The sequence below is a fragment of the Cajanus cajan genome, chromosome 4 (genome assembly GCF_000230855.2).
Source record: "Cajanus cajan strain Asha chromosome 4, NIPB_CcT2T_4, whole genome shotgun sequence".
NCBI classification, from domain to species: Eukaryota; Viridiplantae; Streptophyta; class Magnoliopsida; order Fabales; family Fabaceae; genus Cajanus; species Cajanus cajan.
In genome coordinates, this window is record NC_138520.1 from 15,682,602 (window position 1) to 15,699,599 (window position 16,998).

Sequence of the window (16,998 nt, forward strand, 5' to 3'; positions counted from 1 at the left end):
ACATGACAACTATATCCATCAAATTTTATGCACAAAATAGATATAGGAAAGATGAAACTCAAAAGTGATAAGAACACAAATATGAACAAGATGAACCACGGATCAAAAACTCAAAAGACAAGAATGAGAAGCTTATCTCTTGAAGACCGAAGCTCTAGATACCACTTGATGAGGTTCCACTTGTGAATCCTCAAGAACACCTTCAAATGCTTCTAGGTTCCTTGGAAAGATGTCAAGGAAGGAGACTCCAAGAAGCACCAATGTGACCTATGCTTACTCAAGCCAAGTCCGGAAGAAGAGAAAGTTATCCTAGCTCTACAAAGAGAGGAGCTCAAGGAGGGTAGAGGTAGGATAGAGTGACTTTCGGAGGGAGAGAGTTCTAATGTGAGAATTCTCATGCATATATCCAAAAGTGTTACAATCTTCAGCCATAGAGAGATTTATAGGAAAAATTAGGTTAAGGGTTTAAGTTGGGTTAACCTAGAGTTAAGTAAAACCATGGTATGGTTTACTTAACTCTAGGCGCCAAAATTTGAATTCTAAAATTCAAATTTTGGTGCCAACCGACCGGTCACCCCCTCCATGTGCACTCATTTGGATGTGATTTAGTATCCATTTGAGTTGCATTTCGGTCACACCATGTGCATGTGTGCACATGGCCGAAATACACTTCAAATGACATACTAATTACATTCAAATGAAGGTATACATGTTAACCTAAATTAACCCTAAATCTAAATGACCATGAAATGAAATTCCTATTCTAATGGCCGGAAATACAAGGCCTAAAAGAAATACAAAGCCCTAAGGCCCAAACCTACACTACTCCTACTCTACTTGGACTTGAGTCAAAGCCCAACTAAACAATGTGATGGGCTTTCCTTGAGCTTGGGCCCACTCCTCTTGGATCATCCTTGCCATAGCCCTAGTAGTTGGGCCCTTGGCCCATGGGCCTCCTCCATCATCTTAGTCAATTGAAATTTGACCTAACAAAGAGAATAACTCTAATCTTAAGCTTCATTGATAAGGTAAGGAAGCTCTACTACTCCAACATATGTCACTATTAGCATATATAATAGAATAATAACATTGATCCTTCCTTATACAATATCCAATGCTTTGGGAAACCATTGTTTATTTGCTTAAATGTAAATGTAATAACTGTGAAACATTCTAAAAAGAAAATATACTTTGAAAGTTTATGATTAGTTTTTGTTGTGTGCATGATAAATTCTCATATATTATAAAGCTTACATAATACAATTATTAAACATAAGCATCTAATATTCCATGTATTCCATAGAAATAATCTTGGTATAGATTCAATTACTGAATATGAATCTTGAGATTTTTAAAATGCAATTAGAAAACTTATAAACCTAATATGTAGTTTTCTTGATATTAGTTTAAATATTTATATAAATATTTAAAATAATATGCAAAACATTTAGCTTTTGTTTTCAGCACAAGAAGATAGTATTATGCACATCACAAGTTGTCAATTTAATCTACAAGATTAAACTAACAATAATAGAAATGGTAAGCACAAATAAAATTGCAAACATGTAGTATTAAAAGTATGAAGAAAGATCCGGCTTATTAGAAATCAACATGAAATTAAAAAAGAAACCATACATCAATAACAAATGCAATAAAAAATCAAATGGGACCCTAATTTCAAAGAGAAGAAAAATGAACCTAAGTAAAGGGAGAGAGCAAAGATTGTGAGAGAAAGCAAGAATCATGAATGACAGAGAAAGCAAATTGTGAGAAAGTGGGTGTTGCAAGATTGCAAGAGAGCAAGCACAATCGTCACAAAAGAGTATAAGAGTGTTTGTTGCAAGTGTGAGAAGGTGTTCGTGAGTGAACAGGGCATGCATACGTTGAGAAATTTCAAATTTCTCACTTTTTGTGGAATTTAAAATTCTATAAATTTAGTTAATTAAATTACTCCAATAAAATGACAGAATTTAAAATTCCTATAATAAATCATTTATCCAAACAAATCATTTAATCATAAAGTATTTAAATTTCTTTAAATAAATGAATTACTCCTTTAAGTTACCTTATCCAAACACACCATAAGAGTATTATAGTTCACTTGAAATTGGCCAAATTCAACAGATAGAGAGTTCAAAATAAACTTAACAAAAAATGAATCTCTCACTTCCATTCCCATGGAATTTAACTTTGTTGCTAGATTAGCCATTTTTGTCACATGATCATGATTTGGTTGAGACCAATCAAACTTTTTGTTTGTTAGTTTACTTGATAGATTCCCCACAATTGACTTACCAGTAATGTCAGATTTTGAGTAATCCTTGACCAATTTCATGAATTCCCTTACATTATTTGTTTTGGGCATAGATGACTTTACATTAGCGACCATAGTTAATCTCATAAAGTTCAATGTCAATTTATTAGACCACTCCCAAGCCTCATAAAGAGACTTGTCAGCATTAGTACTAGTCTCTATAATGATTGGAGGGCTTGCATCCATTACTAATGTTAAGTATAAGTTCAATACACCTAGTTGAAACTGGATCATTTCAAACTAATCAACACAATCCATTCCATTGAACTTGATCATTAAGTTACCCAAAGTGAGCATTGTAGACACCTAATTTTGTCCGGGGCATATAAACAAGAAAATAGGCTTCCATTATCAAAGAAAAGGAGCTCCAAAGCATGACAACAACAGGACATGACATCAAAAAGCCTAAAGCCCAACAAAAGACAGATTTAGTAGCCTAGAATGGGCTGTTCCCAATCCAGAACGGCCCGTTCCCAAACTAGAACGGGTTGTTCTTAAGCTGGAATGACCCGTTTCAAACGTGAAATGGGCCGTTCTTAAACTGGAACAGGCCGTTCCAAACCACCAAAAAGGCCTAAAACCCTAGTTTAGAATGAGTCGTTCCAACATGGTAGTTATAAGTTAAAACTCAACTCTAGAACGGACCGTTCTGGTTTAAGAACGGACCATTCTAGATGCAAAATTAACACATGATGAATGGATCCAGAATGAGACGTTCTGAATCTGGAATGGGCCATTTTGGCCATTTCTGATGTCTATAAATAACAGACTCAAGCACTGTTCTCAAGGTTAGAAAATTCATCTCGAACTCCTTATAGCTGGAAATTTCTCTTTTTCTCTCTCTCTTTTTGTATTTCTTGAGATCTGTGAGGTATTTGTATAGTGTGAAAGGTTGCCACAAAGCACCTAAAAATCCCATATTTGAGGAACATCAATAAAGCTTGTCACGAGGTATATTATCCACTGATCTCTTTCTCCATCTTCCACCTCTTTTATTTTAAATATTGTTATAATAAAAGAAATAACCATGTAGACATCCTAGGTTATTTTTCATAATTTAAATTTAATGTATATAAATAATCATCAATAAAGGGGAATTAATATTTAAATTATTATCTCTTATGCTAGCTTCATCATAGGGTACCGATTAAGGACGTTGTAAGGGTGCTTAATACCTTCCCTACACGTAACCAACCCCCGAACCCAATTCTGGTTATCAAGGCCATTATTGGACTTTTGAAAAACCTTTTCTTTTTCTAATGTTTTGAGTAAAACATTGGTGGCTACTCCATGAAACTATTTTCAAAATCATTAATTAGGGATTAGTCTGGTCTCCAGGAATTCCTTAATTGATGAGATTTTCAAAAAGATATCTAAACATAGGTTGCAAGATCAGAAGTTTTCAGGTTGCAACAAGCATATTTGACATAATTGCATACATTTAAACAAACTTACACATTGATGTTTGGAATAAAATAATGGATTCAAACTACATCAACCTTAATCATGTATCTAAGTTCACCTTTGGGTGATAAATGAATACATATCCACATGAATAACGATGTTAAACAAATATACTTGAATGGGTAGTAAATCATACTATTCTTGACATGCATGTTATCTTTGGATATACAAACACTCAAAAAACATGAAAATAAATTTTTAATATTGTTAATTATAAGTAATGATTCACCTTTGAGTAATCTATGTATGCCTTATAATTAACAGTTTTAAACAACCTAAACATATTAATTACATAGCATCATTATTATAATCAATCATGTAATTTGGAATTATAAACTCGTATATTAAATCACTTTGGTGATTAACAAGCCTTACTTTAATATATAATTCCAAAAACACTCTTTTCTATATATAAAAAAATGCATTTAATAATTAGCATTAAAACAATTTGCACAAAGAAAGAAAAAAAAATTGTGCATTGTGAATGACTTGATCATTGAATTGAATGAAAACAAATAATTTCAATGAAAAACCTTATATGCACTCATACATGTTAAAAACAATTGAAACCTTTATACATATTAAATAATTTTAATTGGAGAAATATATTATCTCTAACCTTATTCTAATAACAAATGGTTTCATATTTTATGACCACGTATAATTTCATAAGGTTCATCATTTAAAGGAATTACACTGAAGTAATCTTAGATAACATATTTCTCACTATTTTTAAACTCTGTAATTTCTATGAGAAATTTAGAAGACATACCCAAATTCATAATGCAATTCAAAAATTAATAAGATTTTCTCCCTTCTTTTACTTTTTTTACTTGGTTTCTATGATAGTGCGGAAACCTCTTTTGTTTGATTCTTGACAATCCTCTAATTGCGCATAAAAACCTCTTATGAGAACAACAACAATTCATAGTCATGAAAGAGAGAGAGGTTTTCCTTTTGTAAAACCACCTTTTAACTTCCATAACTTCCTTTTTCAATTATTTTTCTTTATTGCCAAAATTACCCTTAATGAAGTGAGGAGGGAGGAGATTAATTTTAATACCTTTAAAATAATCTCCAATGACTCTTAATACAACAACCATCACATTAGACATCTTTTCATTAAAACCCATTCTTTAAATACATAAGTCAATATTATATTAAATAATTTAACATCCTCAACTAAAACAAATTTTTCACTTAAAGTTGCACCCCTTTTCATAAGACAATATGTGCATGCATTGCCTTCCTAAATGATATGAACAATTCCACAATTCCAATCCATGTTCATCATTTCCTTTATATGCTCAATATAAGTAGCATATTTATGATGAACATTGGGATAACCTTTAACCAAGTAACCGACTACACAATATACTAATAATCTGCTTGACACTTCAAATGAGCATGTTCCCAACACAACTCCAACCCCTTTTGATATGAACCCCATAGGATCAAAATTTCAGCATCTCAACATGAATTTCTTTGGATATTTTATAAGAAAATAAAGAAATTTAAAAAAATGGATTGAGGTAAGAAATGGAAGAACAATGCTACAATCCCTAAAGATTAATAAGTTAAGGACGATTCACCACTTTGAATTAGGAAATTCAAGGATATGAATCAAAAGAAGTTCCCAAAAGCCTAGAGAGAGAAAATCCTTTCAATTGGAAATAATATCTAAATTCTGAATAATTCATTCTCTTTCAAATCTTAGCAAAAAGGTTCCTATTTATAAGCTTAGATGGGCAACAAGACATAAATTCCCACTAACACTTAATTTCTACTAGAATTAACTCCCCATTATCCCATTGTCTATCATTATGACATATGAAGCCTAAAAGCATTAAAAACTGACCTAAGTAATATAAAAAGACATATGAATTATTTGAATATAAAGAAATATGAAAATTACATTAATAATTAACAAAATGGGCTTAAACACCTATTTAGCCCAAAAACTAATTAAACTCCAACCCATCAATACTTCTTCTTGAACTTGTCATCATATCTTCAAATTGGGCTAAAGTCTTCATCAAGATTTAGAAAATAATATTAGATGATATCTCCATGGGCCTTATTAAGCAAATCAATTCCTCTTCTTTATTCCTCAAATTCTTCTAAGTGCAGCTTTTGGTAGATTCCGTCACCTTCAAGGGAGATATCACCTTCGTATTGAAGTCAATGCTTACACCTAGATTTCCAAAGAATCTCTAAAGGAGTTTTCTTGAGTAATCTCGCACCAAACCACCGAGCCCAACCACCTTGGAATTACCTAGAGCACTTCCATCAACATTCAGGGATATCCATGGTTGTTGGGATGGCTCCTAATTCATAAACTACAATGTGTGCCTGCACGACTACCCCAAGTTATAGTTTTTAACACTAGCAATGTCTTAGATTCAATAACATCCTCAAACATCAATTGGTTATGGGATAACCACAACACTCATATAATGATACAAAAAATCGTTTCTTTGGACTACACTAGATAACATAATTAGTTCCTAGTGCTTTGCTTTTACTAAGGTGGATTGGGAGTTACCAATTATGTTGAAGTGTAACAATCAAATTTGACACTTTTGGGAAAACATATATGGTCAATTTTTCATGAACCATAGAGACTATGAGTTCAAATTTTAGTAAACAAATATTGTTTGAGGGGCAATTTGCTACATACCAATGTGAAATAAGGAGATTTATTCATGTGGATATCTATAATGAAAGCCTTTGACCATCTCAAACATGCTTTTAAATAGTGTAGACAAATGTTACATTTCTTTATTCTTTTCTCATTGGATTGATGAGGGACCAATATGTGAACATCTTGACTATGTTCACATTAGTGACTCATGGTTGCGTTTAAAGGATGTCTTAGTGGATGGAAGTTGGCATTGAGATTCAATTTGTTTAATATTCCTACTAATATTAAACAAAAATTGTAAAGCTTGATTTTTTATTATATATCTGAGGCTACAATCATATGGATTAATTATTAGAAAGTAAAAATGATGTTACATGTTCAAAAAGTATACAAATAGAGTAGCGTTGGTCCACTGAAATCATAAATTGATAATAATTGCAATTGTCTATTCAACATGACTTTTCAACTTTTTGAGAGCATTTTTAATTTGTTAGATCTTTTTTTTAAGTAATGGTTTAGATTTTTTTTCTCAAATTCATTACAGATATGTCTCCTTCCTTTGTCATCATTATCCTTTTTTGCTAACCCTACTTTTTTCTTTTTACCCCATCTTTCTCATACTTTAACCTCTTTCTTCCACCATTTAATAAAATCTTTACGTTAGAAAGGTGAGTATGTAATTGAGTCGATGAATCTTTTATTACTTAAATTTGGATACATTGAGAAAAAATTTCTTGCATAAAAAGTTTGTCAGTTTGGGGTATAATTGTAATTTTATTTACATTAATTTAACACATAGTTAGAAACTAAAATATTTCATCTCTAATATGATAGACTATGGCCAAGGCCAAGGAATCCAAGAGGTGATACATTAAAGGAACTAAGAGGAATGAGATGATGGACCATGGGCCAAGGACCCAATCACTAGAGCTATGACCACCTTGAAGACCAGTGGGCTTTCCAAGCCCAAGGTACTCTTCAATTTGGACCACTCTATCATGAAGAGAAGGCATAGTTCTAGTTGTAAATATCTTGTACATAGTTCTCTTGTATAGACTTATTTTTGTCTTTGTATTTATGAGGCACTTTAGTTTCTTTTATTAGTCATTGTATATTGATTCTAAGGTGGGTTACTTGGATATTTTGACTCCATTTAACCTCCTTTGTTGACACACTCATTTTCTATTTTTTTAGTAGAAAAAGAGGGGTGACATTTAACAATGCTTGAGGGTGTGACTAGTAATTGGACCAAAATTGGGTCTAGGCAAAGTTTTACATATTGAACTCATTTTGCTCCTAATTTTTCATAGATTTGATTTAGCTAGGTTTCATCATCATTGGATGAACCTAACTAAACCAAATCAAACATTTTGAAATAATCAAAGTGAGCAAAACTTGAGTTAGCCGCCCACCTTGCCTAGCTTCCTCTTTGGCTGAATTGCTTCTCTAATTCTCAAGGAGTTGAGAAGCTTATGCTACAAGCTTCTCCTTAGCTTGCTTCCTAAGCAAGCTAAGTGAGAAGCTTGCTCCACAAGTTTCTAAACTCACCTAGAAGGTCAACTAGCCTTACCATGGTTCCTAGTGAACCATGGTTAAGGTTAGCTTGCTCCTTAAGCTACCTACCTCTACATATTTGTAATTTCTACTATTGTAATCACTTTTAACATTTATGAGACTTAGAATTCAGAAATTCTCTCTCATTTCAAGAGTCTAATTTCGTGGAGAATCTCCTTCTCCTAGAAGCTTCACAAAGGAACTTCTCCTTTATGCTTGGTTCCTCAAGTTTCTCTCCTTCAAGAGAAACCAAACCACCTTAGGAAGCATCTTCAAGCTTTTGAAGCTTGAACTCATCCAAATCTTCCATTGACGTGAAGAACCTCAAGAGAAGAAGGGACTTAGCATGGTTCAACTTGAAGAACATCAATCTTCTCCAAGTAGTTCCATCATAATATTAGAAAATTTTGGGTGTTACAATTCTTCGTCTTCAAGAAATTTCATCTCTAATATTTTACTCGTAAGAAAAAAATGGATATAGGAAGATGCACAAACATACTTTTTTAGTAGGGTGACTTGGAGTAACAACAAGGATATTTGGTAGAGAAAGAAACAAGGTTACATAATAGGCTACTTCATTGACTTTTTTCTTCTTCTCAAGTATAGGATGAATCAATAAAACATGAAGTAAGTTTGTACCTCATATGTTAACCAATTATAGTTCAATAATGTTTTTTTTTCTCAATAATGCATTGTTTTTTTTTAACCAGAGTCAAATTCTTTCTTCTTCAAATGATACACTCTTTCTTTTCATAGTGTCTCATCCTTTTTTTTGGTCTACGTTTTTAACAGTTTGTTGCACCACCTATACAAGATTCTCTCTAAGTTCTAACTAGTTCAAGGCATTCCACATTTCTACTGCACACTATGATTATCTCAAATTCTTAGAATGTCATTTATATACCATCACAATACTATTCTTATACCTTAATGCAACTTTAAATTGAAACTAATGATAGGGATTCAACCTTCTTACCTTTACTAACATCTCATCTATCAAACTTTTGGTCTTCTTCAACACTTTCAAATTAGGATGCTCTAAAGGTTACTCATATATCAACTAAGGTCTCTAAACTTATTTTGAAGGTTCCAACTCTCTAACAGTAAGGTACTTATGTTAAGATTTTATTACTCAAGGTTTAAAATTATAATTCTTAATAAACTCCAACATTCTCACTTGTATCATGGTTGATGATTTTTTCTTGCCAAAAGGTATCTAAGATCTTTGCATCGATCAAAACTTCCAACTTATACTTTTAAAACCATCTATTTTAATCAACTAGTTCATCCTACCTTAACAAGAAGTACTTATCATGCTCACTAGCCTACCTAGCAGTAATCCATGCTTAGCTTTATACTCTCGTGCCTTCCTTAATTATCGACATAAACACTTCCAAAAATAACTCACAAGGCATATAAAGCTCATTTGACTTTTACAATAATTATGATTTAAATCATTATATAATAGTAAGAATATTTGAAATAATAATATTATAATAAATCTATGTATTAGAATTATTATTATAATAATAATTATTAAGATCCTAAACATAATAATATATGATAATAAATTAATTAATATTAAAATAACATTAAATATCAAATTATTAGAAATAGAAAAAAATATCTTAACATTATAATATATGGGTATAAATATATCCTTGTCTTCTAGATCTTTTAAACTTTTTTATCTTATAAATTATTTTATTAGAAGTTAGAATATTATTATATTAATTTTGTAGTAATACTATTTTTATTTATTTTATATTTGTTTAAATATAAAATTATTTAACATTTATGATATTAGAAATTAGAGTGACAAAATGTTGATGTCCCACTCTATCTCATCCTATTTAGGAATATGAATTAAAAAATTCAACTAACTCCATTTTATAATTAAAAAAGTTATATATAATATTTATTAAATTTGAATAAATAAACTTAATTTTTAGTAATAATTAATTTAAACACAATAAATAAAATATAAAAATTCAAGCATTATTAAAAATGAAAATTTTAAAACTGTTACATGAACAAATATATATATTTTAAAATTGCAGCATAAAAAAATGATTGTTGAAAAATAATTATAAATTTTAAATTTTAGCTTAAAAAGGCATCTTATTTTTCAGAAGAAAAAAAGTTATTTTTTACAAATTTAATATTTTTAACACGTAAAGCTTAAGCAACATGTGTAAAATTTAAATCATATAAAATTTTTCTTTATTATTTTTATCAATAGTGTATAAAACTCATTTAACTTTTACAATAATTACAATTGAAATCAAGATTATTTAAAATAATAATATTAAATATCAAATTATCTGGAATAGAAAAATAATTATCTTAATATAAGAATATATGAGAATAAATATATCTTCTAAATTTTTTAAACTTTTTATCTTATGACATATTTTTTTTATAGAATTTAAAGTATTTTATTTATTTATATTTATTTAAATATATCTAATTATTTAACATTTATGATATTGTTTTATTTTTTTAAGAGATAAGTTTTTTTTCCTGTATTTTGAATAATTTATAAAAATATAAAGTATAAAGTAATGCTAATAATGATTATAAAAACATTCAGATTTTTTTTTATAATAATAAAGATTTGTCTTATAATAAGATTTTTCGAAAAACAAAAATGGTGAAAGTAAGTGAGAAAATATTTTTGAAAGAAATAAAGAAATAAGAGATTGAAACGTAAAAAATCAAAATCTTCAGATATTATTTTATCGGAAATTAAAATTTTATGATGTTTTATTCAAATATGAAAAGAAGATAATAATTATGCCAACAAACAAGAACGGAAAAAGTAGACGGCAATTGAAGAGGAGAGGCAAAATAAATATCAATACCTATATTATAAAGGAGATATTGGTATATATAATTATTTTTAATTTTTATTTTTTTAAGTGAATTATTATATCTTGAATGTAAATTTATTTATTTATTTTTATATTTTTTAATAATTACCTATAAATATTTAATATTTATTTGTCTTTAATTATTAGAGACAAAATTTATATTTATTATAAGAAAGATATTGAGATATATAACTGTTTTATCCTCCCTCAATTTTTTATATTTTTTTTAAATAATTATCTACAATTTTTTATATAATATTTATCTGTATATAACTCTTTAGTGCAAAATAATAAAAATTTAAAAATAAAATCAGAAAATCAGAAAAAAAGAGAGAGAGAGTAAATTTAGGCGGGAATTATATATTTTTTCATGAAATGACACGTGTCATTGACCCCCAAAATGGTGGCAACTCAAATTTCCCACCAAAACAATATCCCGCTCTCCCTCCGCGCCGCAACGCACACTCTCAGTCTCATCTCTAAACAAAACTTCTCCAACACAGAACCCTTAAAATCCCCAAACTACCCCTCCCCATCTTCTCCCGCAAGCTTCCCAAAATTTTTCAAATCCCGCGCTCCAATTTTCTTCCCCCCCCCCACCCTTCTTCTCCTATATAAACCCCTCACTCCTCCCTCCCTTCGCTCAAACTCAAATCAAACCCCAACCAAAACCCCAAACTCACTTTCTCCACTCTCTCCATTCACAATGCCTTCAATCCCCGAAGAGCCTCTCCTCGCTCCCAACCCCGACCGCTTCTGCATGTTCCCAATCCAGTACCCCCAAATCTGGGAAATGTACAAGAAAGCCGAAGCCTCTTTCTGGACGGCGGAGGAGGTCGACCTCTCGCAGGACCTCCGCCACTGGGACTCCCTCACCGACGGCGAACGCCACTTCGTCACCCACGTCCTCGCCTTCTTTGCCGCCTCCGACGGCATCGTCCTCGAGAATCTCGCCGGCCGCTTCATGAAGGAGATCCAAGTCGCCGAGGCTCGCGCCTTCTACGGCTTCCAAATCGCCATCGAGAACATCCACTCCGAGATGTACAGCCTCCTCCTCGAAACCTACATCAAGAGCTCCGACGAGAAGCACCACCTCTTCCACGCCATCGAAACCATCCCCTGCGTTGCCAAGAAGGCCCAATGGGCCCTGCGCTGGATCGACTCCTCCGACTCCTTCGCTGAGCGCATCGTCGCCTTCGCCTGCGTCGAGGGAATCTTCTTCTCTGGAAGCTTCTGCTCCATTTTCTGGCTCAAGAAGCGCGGCTTGATGCCTGGCCTCACTTTCTCCAACGAACTCATTTCCCGCGACGAGGGGCTTCACTGCGACTTCGCCTGCCTCTTGTACTCTCTGCTGAGGAAGAAGCTCAGCGAGGAGCGCGTGAAGGAGATCGTGAGGGACGCTGTGGATATCGAGAGGGAGTTTGTGTGCGACGCGCTTCCGTGCGCGTTGCTGGGGATGAATGGGGAGTTGATGAGTCAGTACATTGAGTTTGTGGCGGATCGTTTGTTGGTTGCGCTTGGCTGCGGGAAGGTGTACAATGTTCAGAACCCTTTTGATTGGATGGAGCTGATTTCGTTGCAGGGGAAGACCAATTTCTTTGAGAAGCGCGTGGGGGAGTATCAGAAGGCTTCGGTCATGTCTAACTTAAATGGGGATGATGGGATCCACGTGTTCAAGATGGATGAAGATTTTTAATTTTTACTGTTTTTAATTAGATTTGTTAGTGGGTCTTTTACTGTTGTGGGTTTATGTTATTTTATTTGCTGTGAATTTTTTTTTCTTGAGGAATGATAAAGTATAGTTTCAGTTTATTTGGGTTCCTTTTCTTCTTGTTATTCTTGTAAGTAAGTTGGGTTCAGATTAAAAGAAAAAATATACTATTATTTAGATTTTGCATAAATTCCTTTTATTTTTTGTGTAAAGTGAATGGTAATTATTTACGGAATCTTATTGTGATTTTGAAGGTGAACTGTGTGAAAAATTTGTGCCCGAAGTAATTATTTAAGGAAAAATATAAAATAAAACGGATTATCAATTGTTTCATCCAAGTTACAGTGTGGGTCGTGTTTGTTTCTTTTGTTGGGTTTGTGAGCTGCGCTCATGGCATCTGGCACGCAGAGTACTGGGATGTTAACCAGAGAGCAACTTTCCCATCTTTTTGATCGTTTTATTTTTCTGACTTCTCAACCTGGTACTTATATTATCGATTTGCATATTTGTTATTCTATTTGATTGATTTTATTTTACGAGTTTCTTAGAATTTTGCACTTAGTGAATTTTGTCATCTGCAGATGTGAAGAAAAGGATTGCAGAGGCTGTTCGGGACAAGCAGGTGAGTTTCTATGGTGTCGTTCGTCCCCTTTTCACTTTCCTTTTTTTTTATTTTTTTTTTATTTTTTATTTTTATATTATGTTTGAAATTGCACAGTTTATCTTCGATGTAAGGTGACTTTGCTATTTCATTGTATTAGATATTTGGTTACTGGAAACATTCCTGATTTTAAGAATCATTAATGGGCTTGTGAGGGAAAACGAAATTGGGTAAAATTTGGACGTAGTTAATTGAATACTTTTCTAATTAAAATTACAGTTTGAATATATCGTGTACTAAACCTAAATTTTGTGCTGGTTATAGAAGTGATTTTTTTTAATCGAAGAACAACGCCAAATGCATATAGTAAACCTAAATTTTGTTCAAAAAAAAGAATTTGACTTTGTTTCCTTGTTGGTCTCTTCAGTAGTTAATTCTTCCTTTGGTTTGAATTCATTAAAGCGTGACAACTGAGCTAAATAATTAGAACCTTTATCTGTGCTTCTTGGTATGATTTGATGATTAGTCATGAAAAGAGGGGAGTCTTGGTGCAAAAATGAGGCTAGAAGGTTTGAATTCTGGAAGGCTTGCTGGGGTAAGGTTATATAATATATACATCCCTGCACAGAATCCACTAGGTGGAGAGTCTGGTGCAGTGGTTACCCAGTTTTTTTAGTCATCAAAAATCACGAGACATTGTTGTACACCTTATATCCTTTTTGATTAGCATTTATGTATGTGTTGAGCTTTAATTTTATATAGAGAATTATTTAAATGTTGGATATGTAAAATCAAAGTGCATACTAGTCGATGTAAGATTATACTTTTGCCCTTTTAATTTATGAGATTAAAGTTGGTATATAATGCATTTCACTGTCATTTCCTGAGATTCATAACAACTGATGAGCAGGAAGCTGTTGCTGTGACCACTGCAATACAGGAAGAGATATTTTTGGAGATGGGTGTTGGTATGTTTCTTTTATTGTGACATATTAGTTGTTTGTACTTCGCATTGTTGCCTCATTTTTCATATCATTAACTTGTGCCATTATTACGCTTATTCTTCAGACTCATCTCTGCTGTAGGCTGCAGCAATGTCATGGATGCCATTATTGGATATGTATGTGTTTGACAATGCATCCCTGATTGAAAGTTTAATTTTCCATAGATACAAAAGGCATCTAAAGCATTATTGGGTATTTACTCTTTAGCAATAAAAGAGAATCAAACAATGGATTAAATTGTGTCGGACGCTTGATGGTCATATATGATTTGCTTCTTAGTCTTGGTTCATGAGATGAAAATTAGTTGACACTAGATAATACGATGGGTGATACTTCTATGTGAACATTCTAGACATGTTGATGCAGAACAGTTTACGAGTTTATTTTTGCCAAAACTATGTTGGGATTATAGCTTGGATGTTGGAATTTATTCTTAGTCGGTTAGCCCTGGATGGAGCTTCAAGGTTGTATTTTATTTTGAAGGATTATTATTAATATAATATAATTTATACAACAGACCCAAGATTTGGTATCTCATGCCTGGGAAAAGTCAGTACTGTATACGAGAATGACCAAGAGTTGGTGATTCAGTTTTATAAATTCCTTTCAAAGTAAGTTCACAGTTTCTTTTATATGTAATTTTCACTCACTTTTACCTGTTAATATTTTCTATTCAATTGTTAGAACAATTAATTTAGAAAATGACCATTCTGTGCCTATGTCTTTCTTAGCTTTTAGTTGTATTGACTTTGCAACAACTGAATAATTGATAATTTGAAACCCATCTATTAAGGTGTACACTAGGACTATGTTACAGAGATTCAGGGAATCAGCTCCCCAAGTTAGCACGACTTGCAAGGGGAGTAACTACTAGGAGACATGGATCACATGATGGAGAAAGAAAAAACTGTGCAGAGTGGGTTACATGGAAATGGAGGGCAGGAAGTTTATTAGTGAAGGAATTGGGCAGGAATGTCTAGGCCTCCCAAATAGTCTGGGATATCTCTATTTTCTTCACAAAAGAAGAAAAGAGTTCTATGCCATTTTCTGCTGTAACTTGTCTCAGGCACACATTGATATCAGATACAAAATTTTAGTGATTATATTTCAAAATTTTAATAATACAGACTGTATAGTTATTATAGTACCATTCTGCCTTTTTTTGGTCCAATACTAACAGAGTAAATGGACTAGCTTGATGTTTCCACCATGTTTGAGGAATTATGGAATATGGCAATTGCATTCTTGGAGCCCATACACTTTGGTATAGCTTGGAATTAGTGTGAAATGCTTTTGAAATAATTTTTTTCCTCAAAAAATAAACAGAAACAAACATGCACTAGGTGGAAAGATTTTGACCATGTCATTGCCTGTACTTAGTTATGATTGTCTTTTACACATCCGTGTGATTGAATTAATTTATTTTATGTTCAAAACTTGTAATTAAAAACATTAAAATCATAGCTACTAAAGTCTATTTTCCGATTTAATGCTTGCCTCTTCTTCTGCCCTTAGACAACATAAAATACTTTTAGGTGAAGTGGTGAACCGTAGAAGGGTTAATAAACAGTTATGTAATGCAAAATGACCTTATACTATGAATTCGCAGAGAAGAGGTGGCATGTGATGAAGCAGAGCTTGGAGAAGAAGAATTTGCAGAAAAAATGCTGTATCAACAACAATTACAGGAACAGGTAAAATTTAAATTCGGATGAATTCCGTGGTACTTGTGTACACTGCTAATATATGAAGTGTAAAACTTCACAGCAACTAGAGATGCTGAAGTACATGCGCAAGTTTCACTTGGATGATCAATCTGCCATCCTTGAGAAGGTAAATACTCTTTCAAAGTACATGGGGATTCATTTCACATCTTTTGGTTCCAACAAGAAAACATAACAGTGGTAGGGTAGTCAATGAAAGACCAACTCTGAGATTTAATTACTTTTATTTTACAACATTTTGTTAGCATCAGCAACACCTATATACTAACGTAATAGTTTACAAGCACTGCTGCTAGTGGGTCTTAAAATATTATTTGAATGTAAGCATGATTGTCAATAGGATTAGTATTTCATTTGAAAACTTCTAAGCAGTCTTCTAATGCTACTACTTTCGTCCCTGTAGTTCGGCTAATTCATCTGAATGATAAAAATGCTTTGAAAATTATGTACTTAAAAAGTAGCAGAAAATGAATTTCATTAGATGCATTTGGCTTTTCTTCTGCCAGTTACACCAGCAGATGGAAAATGGCGATTATGAAAGCGAGACATCCATTTTGTCATCCGAGCAAATCGAAGAGATCGTTCCAAGGAAGGTGTCCCCTCTGTATACGCCGAGCTAGAACCAAAAGCCGGCCCTATGATGGACCCTTAAAATTATTTTAGCAGATATTTTGGTTTATGGGTATCTTGTGACATTTATTTTGTTTCGTCCAATTCCTCATTCTGTTACTATTTACTTCGTTTACTGCCTGACACTTCATTTTGTAGCCTCTGCAAGGTTAACATTTTTATGTAATGATTTTAAAATTGTATAGATTATGGAATCGGTTACGACACAGAATGATCCATAAGAAAAGATAATACACATGGTCCATTAGGGTAGCATTTGTTTATGGTAAGCAGTATGGAGGTAATAGCGGGGAAAGAAAGCCATTGTGAAAAAGTATTTAGATGCTTTTATTTATTATGGGATAAAATTCTAACCCAAAAGATATTCATTTTTAAAAACTTGGAAATGCAGTTATATATTTTTAATTGAAATAACTTTTATTGAAATGTTTTATGAAGTTTGAAAATAGTCTTAATCAAAAAGAAAATAAGATAGAAAA

The 16,998-nt window shown here is 32.4% G+C and overlaps 2 protein-coding genes across 3 annotated transcripts; both read left to right on the forward strand.

Annotated features, from left to right (window-relative positions):
* The first annotated feature begins 11,477 nt into the window (after positions 1 to 11,477).
* Positions 11,478 to 12,661, forward strand: TSO2 (Ferritin/ribonucleotide reductase-like family protein). Its single transcript, XM_020384804.3, has one exon. The coding sequence runs from the start codon at positions 11,556 to 11,558 to the stop codon at positions 12,543 to 12,545; it is 990 nt and encodes a 329-aa protein (XP_020240393.2). The 5' UTR covers positions 11,478 to 11,555; the 3' UTR covers positions 12,546 to 12,661.
* A 145-nt stretch (positions 12,662 to 12,806) lies between these two features.
* Positions 12,807 to 16,771, forward strand: LOC109819181 (plant/protein). 2 transcript variants are annotated; one of them, XM_020384813.3, is made up of 7 exons: positions 12,807 to 13,041; positions 13,142 to 13,182; positions 14,072 to 14,129; positions 14,683 to 14,776; positions 15,775 to 15,859; positions 15,933 to 15,998; positions 16,396 to 16,771. In XM_020384813.3, the coding sequence occupies exons 1-7, from the start codon at positions 12,951 to 12,953 to the stop codon at positions 16,507 to 16,509; spliced, it is 549 nt and encodes a 182-aa protein (XP_020240402.1). In that variant the 5' UTR covers positions 12,807 to 12,950; the 3' UTR covers positions 16,510 to 16,771. The 2 variants fall into 2 exon arrangements, with proteins under 2 accessions (XP_020240402.1, XP_082928445.1); XM_083072319.1 differs by lacking the exons at positions 15,775 to 15,859; positions 15,933 to 15,998; positions 16,396 to 16,771 and adding an exon at positions 14,959 to 15,756.
* The last annotated feature ends 227 nt before the right edge of the window (positions 16,772 to 16,998 follow it).